General features: G+C 42.5%; 1 protein-coding gene across 1 annotated transcript in view; it reads left to right on the plus strand.

Annotated features, from left to right (window-relative positions):
* Positions 1 to 14,601, plus strand: part of WDR27 (WD repeat domain 27) — a 425,210-nt gene that overhangs the window by 72,161 nt on the left and 338,448 nt on the right. Inside the window, exons 15-16 of the mRNA XM_089669697.1 lie at positions 4,000 to 4,071; positions 9,891 to 9,994. Coding sequence (XP_089525823.1) covers positions 4,000 to 4,071; positions 9,891 to 9,994 — 176 coding nt within the window. The remainder of the gene's footprint in view (positions 1 to 3,999; positions 4,072 to 9,890; positions 9,995 to 14,601) is intronic.

Below are 14,601 nucleotides of genomic sequence, written 5' to 3' on the forward strand. Positions count from 1 at the left end.
AATCTGTACCAGAATGACGGGAAGAAAAACGTGTGGAGAAGGCTTGGAACAGCTCATGATCCAAAGCACACAACGTCATCTGTAAAACATGTTGGAGGCAGTGTGATGGCATGGGTATGCATGGCTTCCAGTGGCACTGGATCATTGGTGTTTATTGATGATGTGACAGAAGACAGAAGCAGCCAGATGAATTCTGCAGTGTTTAGAGATATACTGTCAGCCCAGATTCAGCCAAATGCAGCAGAGTTGATTGGACGGCGCTTCACAGTACAGATGGACAATGATCCAAAACACACTGCAAAAGCAACCCAGGAGCTTTTGAAGGAAAAGAAGTGGAATATTCTGCAATGGCCGAGTCAATCACCTGAACTCAACCCAATTGAGCATGTATTTAATGAAATGCATGCTCAATTGGGCTGAAGGCAAAACTAAAGGCAGAAAGACCCACAAACAAAGAACAACTGAAGACAGCTGCAGTTAGAGCCTGGCAAAGCATCAGTCTTTGGTAATGTCCATGGGTTCCGTCTTTGGTAATAGATGTCCATAGGTTCCACACTTCAGGCAGTCATTGCCAGTAAAGGATTCTCAATATAATATTAAAAATGTACATTAATGATTATATCCATTTGTCCAATTACATTTGAGCCTCTGAAAATGGAGGGACTGTGTATAAAAATGGTTGCAGTTTCTAAAATTTGTGCTTGATATATTAATTTGGACTGTTTTGTTTTAATTTGTTCTGATGGCATACAGAGCCAAAAGTAAGAAAATTGTGCATGTGTCCAAATATATATGGACCCAACTGTATATCCAATTCCTGCCTTGCAAGGAAAAAAGGGAAAGGCAAGATTGCTTCTCAGCATACAGTGCCAGTACTGTTTATCAACACTGGGCACTGTTTTGTGATTCGCTGATCCAATCAGCAGGTCCCAGCCATCCATCAAACCTGATCAACTTGTGCTGTGTCAAATCACAGCACAGCCAGTGTGGCAGGCGCGCCCGCCCCCAACCCGGAAGAATGAATACAGCGCAGAGTGGCTGCCCTGCCAGCATAGATGCAAGTGAGGCGGTCCAGAAGTGGTTAACAGTGGTCAAAAAGCAATATTCCTGTTTGTTTACAAAACATGATTGTATTTATAAAGATGTTACTTGATACTTGTTTTCGCTATTAACAGAGAACTGTTAAAGTTTTTATATTTAGTTAATATGTGCAATAGCATTACAGCCAATAGAGTTTACAGTTTTGTTTTGTTTGTTTTTTTTATATATTTCAAAGTTGCACTTCTGTTGGTCAAAAAGCAATATTTTTGTGTTTATGATACTGGAGATTTTAGTTGACAAAAATGTACTGAGATTTTAGTCTACTAAAATATGACTATAAAAACAAAAAAAAAATAAGACTAAAACTAAAAAAAAAAAAAATAAGACTAAAACAATTCAATGACAAAAATATGTGCATTAAAATGGCACTTTAGTCAAAAGACTATGACTAAAATGAAATCTAAATTTGACGTCAAAGTTAACACTGGCTCTTTGAACATTTGTTAAACCCCTCCAGTAGTTTGATGAGTATTAAAGTGGTTCTAAACTCAAAACTATTTTTACCTTAATGCATTCTTTACCTGCTCTACCCCCCCTCCCCCCCCATCCCTAAACACTTACCTGAGTCCATCACTGCTCACGTGGAAGAAAAATATATTTTACATTTAAATATATTTTAAAAATATTCTTCCCAAATATATTGACATATATAATATATTTGAAATACAGTTTTGGCCATATTCAATATATTTCAAATATACATGTATATATATAGTATGTTGAAATTAATTTTTTATACATTAAAAAATATATGAAAAATATTTTTAAAAATAAATTTTCAAATATGTGTCTTTGAAAATACATTTAATCTACATTTTTGGAATACATTTACAAATATATGTAAAAAATTTTATTAAAATGACTTTTTTATATGTTAAGAAAAATCTAAAAATATATTTTAAAAATATATGCCTTTAGAATATATATTTACATTTTTTGGAATACATGTTAAAATATATTAGCATTGGCCAATATATTGTAAATATATGTCACATATATAATTTATTTCTAAATATATTGGAAATATGTTTCTCTTCCATGTGGGTGTCCTAGCTGCAGCACCACTCCTCTCACTTCCTAGTCCCACAGAAGATACTGAAAGCAACGGAAGCCCTAGGCTCCTGCTGCGATCAGATAAACTCATGTGAGCTTAATGGCGCTGTATGTGTCTAAGGATGCACACAGCCTGGCTTTGGAGTGTGCATACACAGATTCCCTCATTGCACTCTGGTTGCCACGGAGGCACTTGGAGGAAGAAGCACCAAAGCAAAAATTGCAACAACGACCATTTTATTTTGCAGTGTCTGCTTGCAGAAATCATATCATTTTGGAGGTTTTAAGTAATTTTCTAGCAAATGCTGATTTAACATGTGAAAAATGTCAAAATTGCCCCAGATGGCAAGCATACAGTATACCTCCAAATGAGCTATAGGTAGACTGTCCAGTGCTGTGATGATCTAGGCTTATAGCTTGGATTATGGCAGTGGATTTTTGCTTAGATTGATGCACATGGAATAGGGAAAGAGCCAGAAGACTAGAATGCAATGTGGCAATTTGTGTGTCACTCAGCAATTCTGAGAATGTCATCAAGCCAGTACTGGGACAGATGGATGTGTTCTGAATTAAAGGCAATAGGCATTAAATGTGCAAATGTTGAGGCCAAGGGTGGTAATACAAATTTAGAGAGTCCAAGATCCAATCAGGTTAGGGTTTGAAAGCACAATTAATATGCTTCTAATAACCACGTTTACATACAGTAAATGTTCTGGTAAATGTTTCAGACTGGGAGGGGTTAAAATAAGCTGAGGTTCAAATGAGTGCAAATAATATTCCAGTGCTCCCAACACAAATGTGTAAGAATGGGAACAGACATGGGATGATGACAGGATAATCAAATCCTTTGAGCATCCTATAAAACTTTGATGCTTAATTTCAGAACACAATTTTGATCCATGGAAATGATCGGTTGCCCTTTAGGGGGTCAGGCAGTTCTTTTTTTACTCCTGTGCAACACAATTTGTAACAGTTGTGCAGACGGATTTGTTTTGGATCTGAACTTGATCATCAGACTTTTTTCAACCTTTTTAACTATGTAGCAATAATCTGATCAGTATAAGCATCACACATTACTACCCTATGACCCTTGTGAGCTAGGGACAGAAAGCATGCACATTACTTCTTGGGGTGAGCACACTTTCAGGCACAGACACCAGTCCAGTGATGTAGTGACTGGCACACAACGGTGTGTTTATTGTGCTATATACAAGGCCATTTACAGGTTGTGTATAGTCTTCCACAAAAGTCCTGGCACTAACAACATACAAAGTCCTAACTTTCAGGCTGTACAAGCCTAATGCTTGTCAGTCTCAACATACAGTTTGCTTTTCACCAGCGTTCAGCTCTCACAGACACAACGGGGTTTATTTACTAAAGCTGGAGAGTCCAAAATCAGACTCCCTTCTGCATAGAAACCAATCAGCTTCTAACCTCAGCTTGTTCAATGAAGCTTTGGCAATGAAACCTGGAAGCTGATTGGTTTCTATGCAGAAGGGAGTCTGATTTTGGACTCTCCAGCTTTAGTAAATAAACCCCAACCTGTCTGTTCCCCATGCTCTAGAGCACTGACTGTGTGTCCCTGGTGAGTCTAAATTGCCAAAAGGGAGATAAGTAAATCCCAAAATGGACTTTTCCAGGCTCCCTTTGAGGCACTCTGCTACATCCTGCAAATGACTCAATGACATATTGACCTTGTTTTAATATGTATTCATCTGGTGTTTCATTAATTTTTAGTCATGGAGCCTTCACTTCAACATTATCTTTCTAATGTTCACCTCTAGTTACCAATATTTAGTTTTCAAAATCAAATAATAACATTGTGTTTTTCTATTACTATTTCAGAATGAAAATGTTTTCACCAAAAACGAACTTCAAAAAAAGCCAGCTTCCAGGGGGAAGGAAGGAAGTCACAAGGTAATTATTACTGCTGATGGATTTTGCATGGTTGCTGTTTAGAATTCTTCTAGATTGGTTTGATGCCCAGCCGTTTCGGTCAGGCAACCTGAAAATTATCCAGAGCCTTTAGTGTTTTGGAGGAGTTATGCCTTAAGGATCCTGGTCCTGTTCTAGGGCCTTGAGTGTTCAGCCCCATGTTTGACAACTGAGAAGCAGCTGGGGCCTAACTTGTGCTACCCCGAGGTGATGGGGTATGAGTTGGAGACACTAAGTAACACTAGAACCTCCACTGGTCTATTGCTACAGTCACATGGTACAGAGAAAACACAGGAACCTCTGCATGGGTGGGTGCTCTTTCAGTCTGTGATGAGTGAGAATCACTAGAGAAAAGTCTGAGCATACATCCAGGAACTGTTAGCTGAGAGAAACTGGGGTACTAATACCTCTTTGGGTACTCTGCCTACTTATTTTTCTACTACAATTTTATGTGCACTAATGCATTCCAGGAAATGGACTGCTTTTATTCAACATTTCAAGGACTTAAGTGAAACATCCCGGTGACAAGGTGTATGTTTTCTAATTATGGGTGATGTGAATTTACAAGGTCCAATTCAGTAACGGCATTGCTATAAAGGTTCACAGAGAATAGTTTCATACTCCCAAAAAAAACCTCAGTCTTTATTTATGATATCAAGCATTGCTAGAAAGGTTCACAGAGAATAGTGTCATACTCCCAAAAAAACCTCAGTCTTTTTTTACCATATATGTGCAATTGTATGTTACCATTAGTCTGGTGTTCTTGACTGAAGCTATGGGCATACAAACTTTGATGTCCATTCAGACATATCCTTTCTCATGTTAAACTACTTGACAGTTTTCAGAAATGATAAGGCCCATCCCTGTACTGAGATCTTTTTTAAGCTACTTATGTGCTTGTTTTGGGTGCTGGATCACCTGCTAGTGGCACCCTGGTTGTCAGAGCTGATGGGTTCAGTTCTGGTGGCCACCAGCAGGTGTCTCCCAGCAGGCACAGATCTCAGTAATTAGGTTTCCCCTGATACTGGCTGTTGGAAAGGTAAATAACTCCTCCCATGACTTTCATCAGTGCTTCAGTGTTTTGGCTGTTAGCCATATAACTGATTGCTGATTATCCTGATCATTGCCTTTATCCTGTATCATGTACCTTGTATCCAGTACCCTATATCCTATTACACCATTTCTGTTTCCTTTTTTCCCAGTCCCAGCTCTGGTCTTGCTAACTTATGTGAATGTAGAAATAAATTGAATAAACCTCTTAGTAATGCTATTACTAGGCTGCAGCTAGAGGGGGCTCTAATGATTTGTAGTGTGACTTGAGAAGACTGATACCCACAAGCTCACATCGTAATGTGAATGCAAGTGAGCAACATGTGTTTTGTGCTTTTCTATTTGATACAGGTTAGTCACACTTTGTTTATGCTATCTTTGTTCAGTTTGGTGTTTGTTCTGACATTCACTTTCTCTGTTTGGCATCCTATATGTTAATAATGATCACTCTCCAATAAAAATTGATGCTCTTTTCCATGTGGCTTGCGCTGCCACTATAAAGGAAGTAATTATCCCATTCTCTTAAAGTTTGATTTTCTTGGTGGACCCAAAAAGAATTTACCAAAGTCTATTCTCTGCTAGATTCTAAAGGTATCAAGTCTTTCAACTATTTTCGTAACACACATGAGGTGCCATCAGGGGAACTCTTTTGTTACATCCAACAATTTACATGATGAACTGGGAGTGAGACCTAGGAGTAGCCATTGCAGATGAAGAATGTAAGGCTATTAGGGATCCTTCCAGTCTTCCAGAGCCACCTGCACAAGAAATGTACTTGCAGTCGAAAACCCATATAAAGTACTTATGCTTTGGTATCTTACACCGACCCGTATCTTTAAATTTGTACCTGGCCACTCACCTTTCTGCTTTCAGTTGTGTGGACAAGAGGGCACAATGACTCACATCTGGTGGACCTGCCTGAGAGTGCGTAGACTCTGGATCAGGGTGTATTCCTTGATAAATATGCTTCTCCACTGTACTTTGCAAAAAGACCCAGTTGAGACACTATTGCTTAAACCCATACAGCAGTTCGTAAAAAACACGCTAAATTGATCACATTCTTGTTTATCGCTACTAAGCAAACCATTGCTCACTCTTGGAAGTCACCCATCCTCAGCTTCCAGGAAGTCAAACATCGCCTGACTGGCTTCATGGTCAATGAAAAATTGACAGCCATATTGAAAGATAAGAAGGATAAGTTCTTGAAGATCTGGTCTCCATGGATAGATTATTGTCAATCTGATATGAGAGCACTTCAAATATGATTATATTTCATTTTTTCCACTCTCTCACTGTTTCAAAACTAAGTCATTGAGTTGCAGCGACTCTCCGAGGTACCTCCCACCTCTCTTTTTCCACCCTATACTCTTCTCTATTACTCCCTCTTTTCTTCTCCCCTACTCCCCTTCTTTTCCCTCTCTACTGACCCCTATCACTTCTCCCCCAGCCAGCACCCCCCCCCTTTTTTTTGTCTTTCTTTTCCTCCATGTTGTGACACCAGTTGGTAATACTGCAGGTGCCCCATTCTAATATGCAAGCATTGCAGAGGACTAACGCTTTGATGTGTCCACTGAGCTCTGTATAGCTTTTACCGACTCTGGTGGCCCTGGCTGCCTTACTGGTATCTATTACTCTTGATGCCTGCAAGGGAATGCCCCTGTCACCCCCCCCCCCTTTTTTTTTTCTGTATCCCTGAGCTTGTGAAACATCAAAATGCAGATTAGTACTTGTACATAAAATTTGCATAATATACAAAGTCTGCATAAGATTTTTTGAATGGGATCTGAGCCTTAGAGTTTTTGACCTAAACAGCTGCCTTAGACTGGCATTTTTTACCAAGTATTGTTTGGTCATTATGGATTTTAATAAATGGTACCTAATGATAATTAGTTCTGAGCCTTGCAGTATTTGAACTAAGTAGCTTCCTTAGACTGGTATTTTAATTCTTAAGATTTTTAGACAACACCAGCTAATATATGATTGCTATGCATTTTAATAAATGATGCATAATAAATGTGGACTTTCTATTGCTTATGAGGAGCTGATCACTTGTTTGATGATACCGTACAAAAAAGAAAGTTGAAAATACTGAGCTTGAGCTTTCACCCATCTGAGTGCACTTACCTTACCTTTCATAGGATCGAAATATAGGACATTCTGGTGATCCTCAGTGCTCCAGACTGTCCCAAGCAGATGAGTCGCATCAACCCTGTAAGACTCCTGGTAGACACTCCATGGGCTCTACCACAAAATCAAGGACTGATTTACTATCTTACTTCAGAGTTGCTGGCTTTAACAGAATAGCTGTTGAAACCCAGGTTTTAAGAGAGGAGCATCTCTGAATCTGGTATTCCTAAAATGCTAAAAGCTAGGAAGGCTACTTCTTGTAAGGTCTATCATCAAATGTAGAAGGTACAGTTGTGTTCAAAATAATAGCAGTGTGTTGAAAAAAGTGAATAAAGCTCAAAATAGTTCTAATAGCTTTTATTTCCATACACACAAATGCATTGGGAACACTACACATTCTATTTCAAATCAAAACATGAAGAAAAATATATCAAATTTGTGTTGTTCCTCTAAAAAAAATTGAAGAAAAGTGAATATTAGACTGTTCAAAAAAATAGCAGTGTTTGTATTCTTCTTTACAAACTCAAACATTTACTATATAAACTGAAAATGTTTGAAGATTTTGCTTTCCTTTGAATGACTTAATGAATATTTAGTTGTATAAGCACTGTTTCTGAGAACTGCTGTACATCTGTGTTGCATGGAGTCAACCAACTTCTGGCACCTGTGAACAGGTAGTCCAGCCCAGGATGATTGGACTACATTCCACAGTTCTTCTCTATTTCTTGGTTTTGCCTCAGAAACTGCATTTTTGATGTCACCCCACAAGTTTTCTATTGGATTAAGATGCGGGGATTGGGCTGGCCACTCCATAACGTCAATCTTGTTGGTCTGGAACCAAGATGTTGCACGTTTACTGGTGTGTTTGGGGTCGTTGTCTTGTTGGAACACCCATTTCAAGGGCATTTCCTCTTCAGCATAAGGCAGCATGACCTCTTCAAGTATTCTGATGTATTCAAACTGATCCATGATCCCTGGTATGTGATAAATACGCCCAACACCGCAGTATGAGAAACATCCCCATATCATGATGCTTGCGCAACCATGCTTCACTGTCTTCACAGTGTACTGTGGCTTGAATTCAGTGTTTGCGGGTCGTCTGACAAACTGTCTCCGGCCACTAGACCCAAAAAGAACAATCTTACTTTCATCAGTCCACAAAATGTTGCGCCATTTCTCTTTAGGCCAGTCAATGTGCTCTTTGGCAAATTGCATCCTCTTCAGCACGTCTTTTTTTCAACAGTGGGACTTTGCGGGGGCTTTTTGCAGCTAGCTTGGCTTCACATAGGCGTCTTCTAATTGTAACAGTACTCACAGGTAACTTTACACCTTCTTTGATCTTCCCGGAGCTGATTGTTGGCTGAGTCCTTGCCATTTTGGCTATTCTTCTATCCATTCAAATGGTAGTTTTTTTTGCTTTCTTCCACGTCTTTCAGGTTTTGGTTGCCATTTTAAAGCATTTGCGATCATTTTAGCTGAGCAGCCTATCATTTTCTGCACTTCTTTATATGTTTTTCCCTCTCCAATCAACTTTTTAATCAAGGTACGCTGTTCTTCTGAACAATGTCTGTAACGACCCATTTTCCTCAGAATTTCAGAGAGAAATGCACTGTAACCAGCATGTACAACATTTGCTGCCTTCCTTCCTTAAATAAGGGCAATAATTGACACCTGTTTTTCAAAGAATGAATGACCTCACTAATAGAACTCCATACTGCTATTATTTTGAACATGCCCCTATCAATTAGTGATTGAATTACACAGAATCAGCAGCATGCATGTCATGACTGTTGGGTCTGTTGGATTTCTATTACTCTACTACACCTGCTAGTAAATTATTTGCCATGTAGAAATATCATTTCTACCAAAAACAGTGATTGACCAGGTTAGTGATGTCTGATTGCTATTATTTTGAACAAAACTGTATATATCACTTGATGTTTGTCTCTGGGCTTCTGTCTTAAATGTTTCTATATTGGACGAATCCTCTCCCTCCTGCAGCTGGGTCTGAACCAGCATTTGGCTTTCAGTATTATCAAGGGCAAAATATCTGCCCATTCTATTCTGATACATTTGTACAGGAGGTCTCTCAAGTAGCTTCCCATGACCCTGTGTAGTTTGAATCTGGTTCCCTCTGCAATGTAGAAACTGCTGTTTAAAACCATTAAATATTTTCCTCTCTCTACTAACACCTGTGGCATGTCTTGTAGCCTTCATCTTTGCTAGGCAAGTGTAGAATTGGTGGTTTTATCCTGCAGGAAACCCTTTCTGGTTTTTCCATAAGGACAAACTGGTGTCTATCTCTCAACCACTGCTTCTTTCGGACACACTGATTTCTTTTTGTTGTTTTTGATGATCTATGAAGAGTTTCACAAGCTGCCAGCTTCACGATCTCTAGGGCACTTTGAGACCATAAGCTCGGGTGATGGTCTGCCTAAGATTGGGTTCCCCCTTTAAGTCAAGGTACACTCTATTAGATATATGGTTTTTCATGGGTCTTTTTTTGCTTTTTTGTTTCTTATATTTGCAAGGCTGCTATATGGTCTTCTTTCGCAAACTCTCTAAGTTGCAGCAGGTGGATGGCTGATTTTTTTTAAATATTTATATTTCTTGTATTGTTGCAGTGAAATTAAAAAAGAATACCCAATGGATTCTGCCGCACCCAGCAAGCTTCAAAGAAAGATAACTTTATCGAACAGGCCAACCGTTGGTTGTATTAAGTACTCAGGTAGGTACAAAAGCATATTAGGTGTTGCACGGTATATAACTGCACAGTTTTAAGAAAATTGGATACTTTTTATCTCTAATAAGGCATTGCAAATACTTGCGAAGCTGCTGAATTTCTACTAATATCTTTAAATGCACAAAAAATTATGGCCAAGTAATATCCTGACAAGCAAGGATTTAAAATGTAATTGTTTATTGTGAGTTTGTCTCACTCACTATTTTTGGATTGCAGTTAAAAAGTCATATGTACCACACCCCACAGTAGTATGCCTCTTCCCACCTGGGAACACCACCACTGCTTTTTTTTTTGTTCACATATCTTTTTTGAAGCTGTCTTCATTCTGTTCAAATAACATTCCTGGGTCTCCTTCCTTCTTTTCTTGCAATGTTGGTGGTGGTGGGGGTGTACAGTGACATTGGCACTGCATTCTCTGTATCATTCCTAGGGTGCGCGTCAGGAGCCGCCACGATCCGCGGCTCGGCGCAGGGGCACTGTGCCCGTTCACGCTAGTGTACGGGCACTAGGTCCTGGCCGGCCACGGCGGAGACGGGACCCGCGCATGCGCACTTGGAGCCGCGGGTGCGCGCCTGGCACCAATGACAGCGCAGTGCGCGATATTTAAATCGCCCTGCGCTGACAGGTGGTGCCGTTTAGTCTCCCTGTGTTCCTGATCTTGTTGCTGTGATTCCTGCTGACTCGGATTTGTTCTTGACCTGGCCGTTCTCTCCTGCTCTGACCCCTGGCTTGCCTGACCTCCCTTCTGGATGCCCCCTTGTGGATCTGATCTTCTGTTGCTGACCTGGCGTGTGACCCGACCATTCTCTGCCCGCTGCTTTGTACCGCACTGCTCCCACGGCTACCGACTCGGCTTGTCTGACCACGTTCTTGCTCATCCATCCACCTTTCCCTGGCATATCCGCCTCTTCACATCAGGCTCTCACCCTGCAGGAACCTCTGGTGGATTCCTCTACCACGGGTGGGTGTACTCAGAAGCCGCGACCTGGTCTCGGTTCGCTACAAGTCCATCCCCACCATCAGGGGCCCTGGTGAACAAGCGGACCGGGACTTAGACTCTGCGCTCTGGGGAAACCTGACCAGTGGGCTGCTAGAGGTACCTCCAGGTGGTTTTTTACAGTACCAAACGGCCATGACAGAGTCTGGAAAAGGACCCTCCCCATTGGAAGACATATGCCAGCACCTGGCGGCCCTGACCCAAGCCATCAAGACGCTGCAAGATGGATATACCCATCTGAAAAACCGCATCCAGACGTTGACTGCACCTGTCACCACCTCCCAGGGCCCGGCCTCCCCTGCCCCGGCCAGGGAATCTCCCGGACCATCCACGGGAGCTTTAGCCGCACTGCCTACTGCTGAACCCCACGTTCCACTACCAGAGCATTTCCGCGGTGACCGAGCACGTTTCAGGGCCTTCCGGAACGCATGTCTCCTCTATTTCAACCTGCAGCCTCACACGTTTTCCACGGAGTCAGTCAAGGTGGGATTCATAATATCCCCAGGATGAACCCCAGGATTGGGCCCACCGATTGATGGAGAATCACGATTCCCACCTAGAAACGGTGACAGACTTTTTTGAGGCAATGGCCATACTTTATGATGACCCACAGCGGGCAGCCTCCGCAGAATCAGCCCTGTACTCCCTTAGACAGGGCCGCCGGGCAGCAGAGGAATATGCGTCAGAATTTAGACGGTGGATGGGAGATACCTGGTGAAACGACGCCTCGCCCTATGCCATCAATTCCGCGTAGGGCTCTCCGAAGCTCTTAAAGACGAGCTAGCCCGAGTAGGTCTACCCGAGTCCTTGGAGGATCTTATTTCATTGGCCATTCAGATAGACCACAGGCTGCGGGAACGCAGTTTTGAAAGAACCAGCCAAGGTCAAAGAACAACATGGGCACCCTTCCGGGGAGCAGTCCAACCTACGCTAGAGGGGAACCGGACTCCAGAACCTGTGGATACCCACGAGCCCATGCAGTTGGGACTGGCTCGGCCTTCTCTACCGTCCGAGGAACACCAGAGGAGACGATCCAAAAACCTCTGCCTGTACTGTGGAGAAGCCGGTCAGGTGCCTTCCTGTCTGCTGAAAGCGAGTAAGTCTGCCTCTTTTTTCTTCTATATCTGCTGAAAATATTAAACAGGCCGGTTACTTAGCCATACCTATTTCCCTCCAGCTCCCAGGAAGAACCGTGGAGGCGACGGCTATAATTGATTCTGGAGCATGCAGTTGCTTCATGGACTTAACCTTTGCCCATCAGCAGAAAATTCCCCTCCAGACTAAAGAACAGGGCCTTAACATATTTTTGCCCGATGGTTCACGCATTAAGATGGGGTTGGTAGATCAGGAGACTCCCCCTATTTCTACTACGGTAGCAGGTCATCATCGGGAGTTCCTCCGACTAGATGCTATAGCGTCTCTTCTTTTCCCAGTCATTCTGGTACTTCCTTGGTTGCAGGCCCATAACCCCCACATTGATTCTGAAACCGGTTCCGTTCAGTTCCTCTCCCCATATTGTCAGGAACACTGCCATTCATCGGGCCCCGCAGCTCCCCAATTCCTCCTATGCTCGGATGGAGACTCCAATCTAAGACAGGTTGTCCCTTCGGCCTACCACAGTTGGATGTCTTCAGCAAATGGGGAGCAGACGTCCTGCCTCCACACCGAACATATGACTGCCCCATTGACCTTCTACCTGGCTCAGAAATTCTGTTCGGTCAAATTTTTCCTCTGTCCGAGTTAGAATTAGGGGTTCTCAAGGAGTACATCGACAAGAACCTCCAAAAGGGGTTCATCCGCCCCTCCACTTCTCCAGCAGGGGCCAGAATCTTCTTTGTAGAAAAGAAGGATAAGTCCCTGAAACCCTGCATTGATTATCGTGAGCTAAACAAGGTCACGATTAAAAATCGCTATCCACTGCCCCTGGTCCCAGAACTCTTCCAGAGACTGAAATCTGCAACCATTTTTACAAAACTAGATTTGAGGGGTGCATATAATCTGGTCCGTATAAGGGAGGGGGACGAGTGGAAAATGACAGCGCAGGGCGCGATATTTAAATCGCCCTGCGCTGACAGGTGGTGCCGTTTGGCCTCCCTGTGTTCCTGATCTTGTTGCTGTGATTCCTGCTGACTCGGATTTGTTCTTGACCTGGCTGTTCTCTCCTGCTCTGACCCCTGGCTTGCCTGACCTCCCTTCTGGTTGCCCCCTTGTGGATCTGATCTTCTGTTGCTGACCTGGCGTGTGACCCAACCATTCTCTGCCCGCTGCTTTGTACCGCACTGCTCCCACGGCTACCGACTCGGCTTGTCTGACCACGCTCTTGCTCAGCCATCCATCCACCTTTCCCTGGCATATCCGCCTCTTCACATCAGGCTCTCACCCTGCAGGAACCTCTGGTGGATTCCTCTACCACGGGTGGGTGTACTCAGGAGCCGCAACCTGGTCTCGGCTCGCTACAAGTCCATCCCCACCATCAGGGGCCCTGGTGATCAACCGGACCGGGACTTAGACTCTGCGCTCTGGGGAAACCTGACCAGTGGGCTGCTAGAGGTACCGCCAGGCGGTTCCTTACAGTGCGTCATTCTATCAGTAAGAGGGGCAGTGGCTGAGACTGGAGCAGGACACAAAGTTCAGGTTCTGGAGCGTGGAGTGGATGAGCAAACCTTTGGTAGGAGAGATGTAAAAAATTGGAATACAAGGCATTTTGTGGAGACAGGCCTTAAAATCTTTAGTACTTGTTAGGGTTAGGTGAAAAAATAAGAACTCTTTCTATTCTGAAACAGTGCTTATTGTTTTTTTTCAAGGTCAGCTATGTCACAGGATGTATGCAACATATGACTTCCTTTGTACCCTGAATACTGTTTTTCATTGGAACATCATTTTAAAAATTAATGGTGATTTTGAGCTGATTTAACAAACCCTTAATACACCATGATATTCATGCAATAGAAAATGGCATGATGTAGACGTGATGAGCAATCACTGGCCTTACCAAAAATAGTTCTGTACTGTACACATTCATTAATGTCATGCCAGCTGGAAGAGGGAAGAAAATACATATGCTTTTCATTTCCTTGTTGTTATTTTAAGATTGTTCTATTTCTTTTCCTTGCTTTTATCATTTGAATAAATGATCCCTAGTATGCTCAGTTAACATTTCTTTGTAATAGAAGTAACCATGACTTTGCCTGCAACAATGCCCAAAGTGAATTGACTTAACCACTTCACCTCTGCACCTGTATACCTATTATGTACCAGAGCAACTTTCAAATCTCTAGGAACAATAACTTTGTCATTACACAAAGATGAACTCAAGGACTAAAACTCCTCCCTTGCAGTGGAGCTGCCACTGCACTGCAAAGTTTAACTGAACCTTTAGGTCTAAGGCACGGGTGTCAAACTGGCGGCCCTCCAGCTGTTGCCAAACTACAAGTCCCATGAGGCATTGCAAGATTGACAGTTACAAGCATGACTTCCAAAGGCAGAGGCATGATGGGACTTGTAGTTTCGCAACAGCTGGAGGGCCACCAGATTGACACCCCTGGTCTAAGGGATCTGGCAAAGCATGTTTTTGGCAAAGCATGTTTTACTTACC

The sequence above is a fragment of the Staurois parvus genome, unplaced genomic scaffold (assembly GCF_062004578.1).
Source record: "Staurois parvus isolate SC_StPar_1 unplaced genomic scaffold, SC_StPar_1.0 ptg000081l, whole genome shotgun sequence".
Taxonomy (NCBI): Eukaryota; Metazoa; Chordata; class Amphibia; order Anura; family Ranidae; genus Staurois; species Staurois parvus.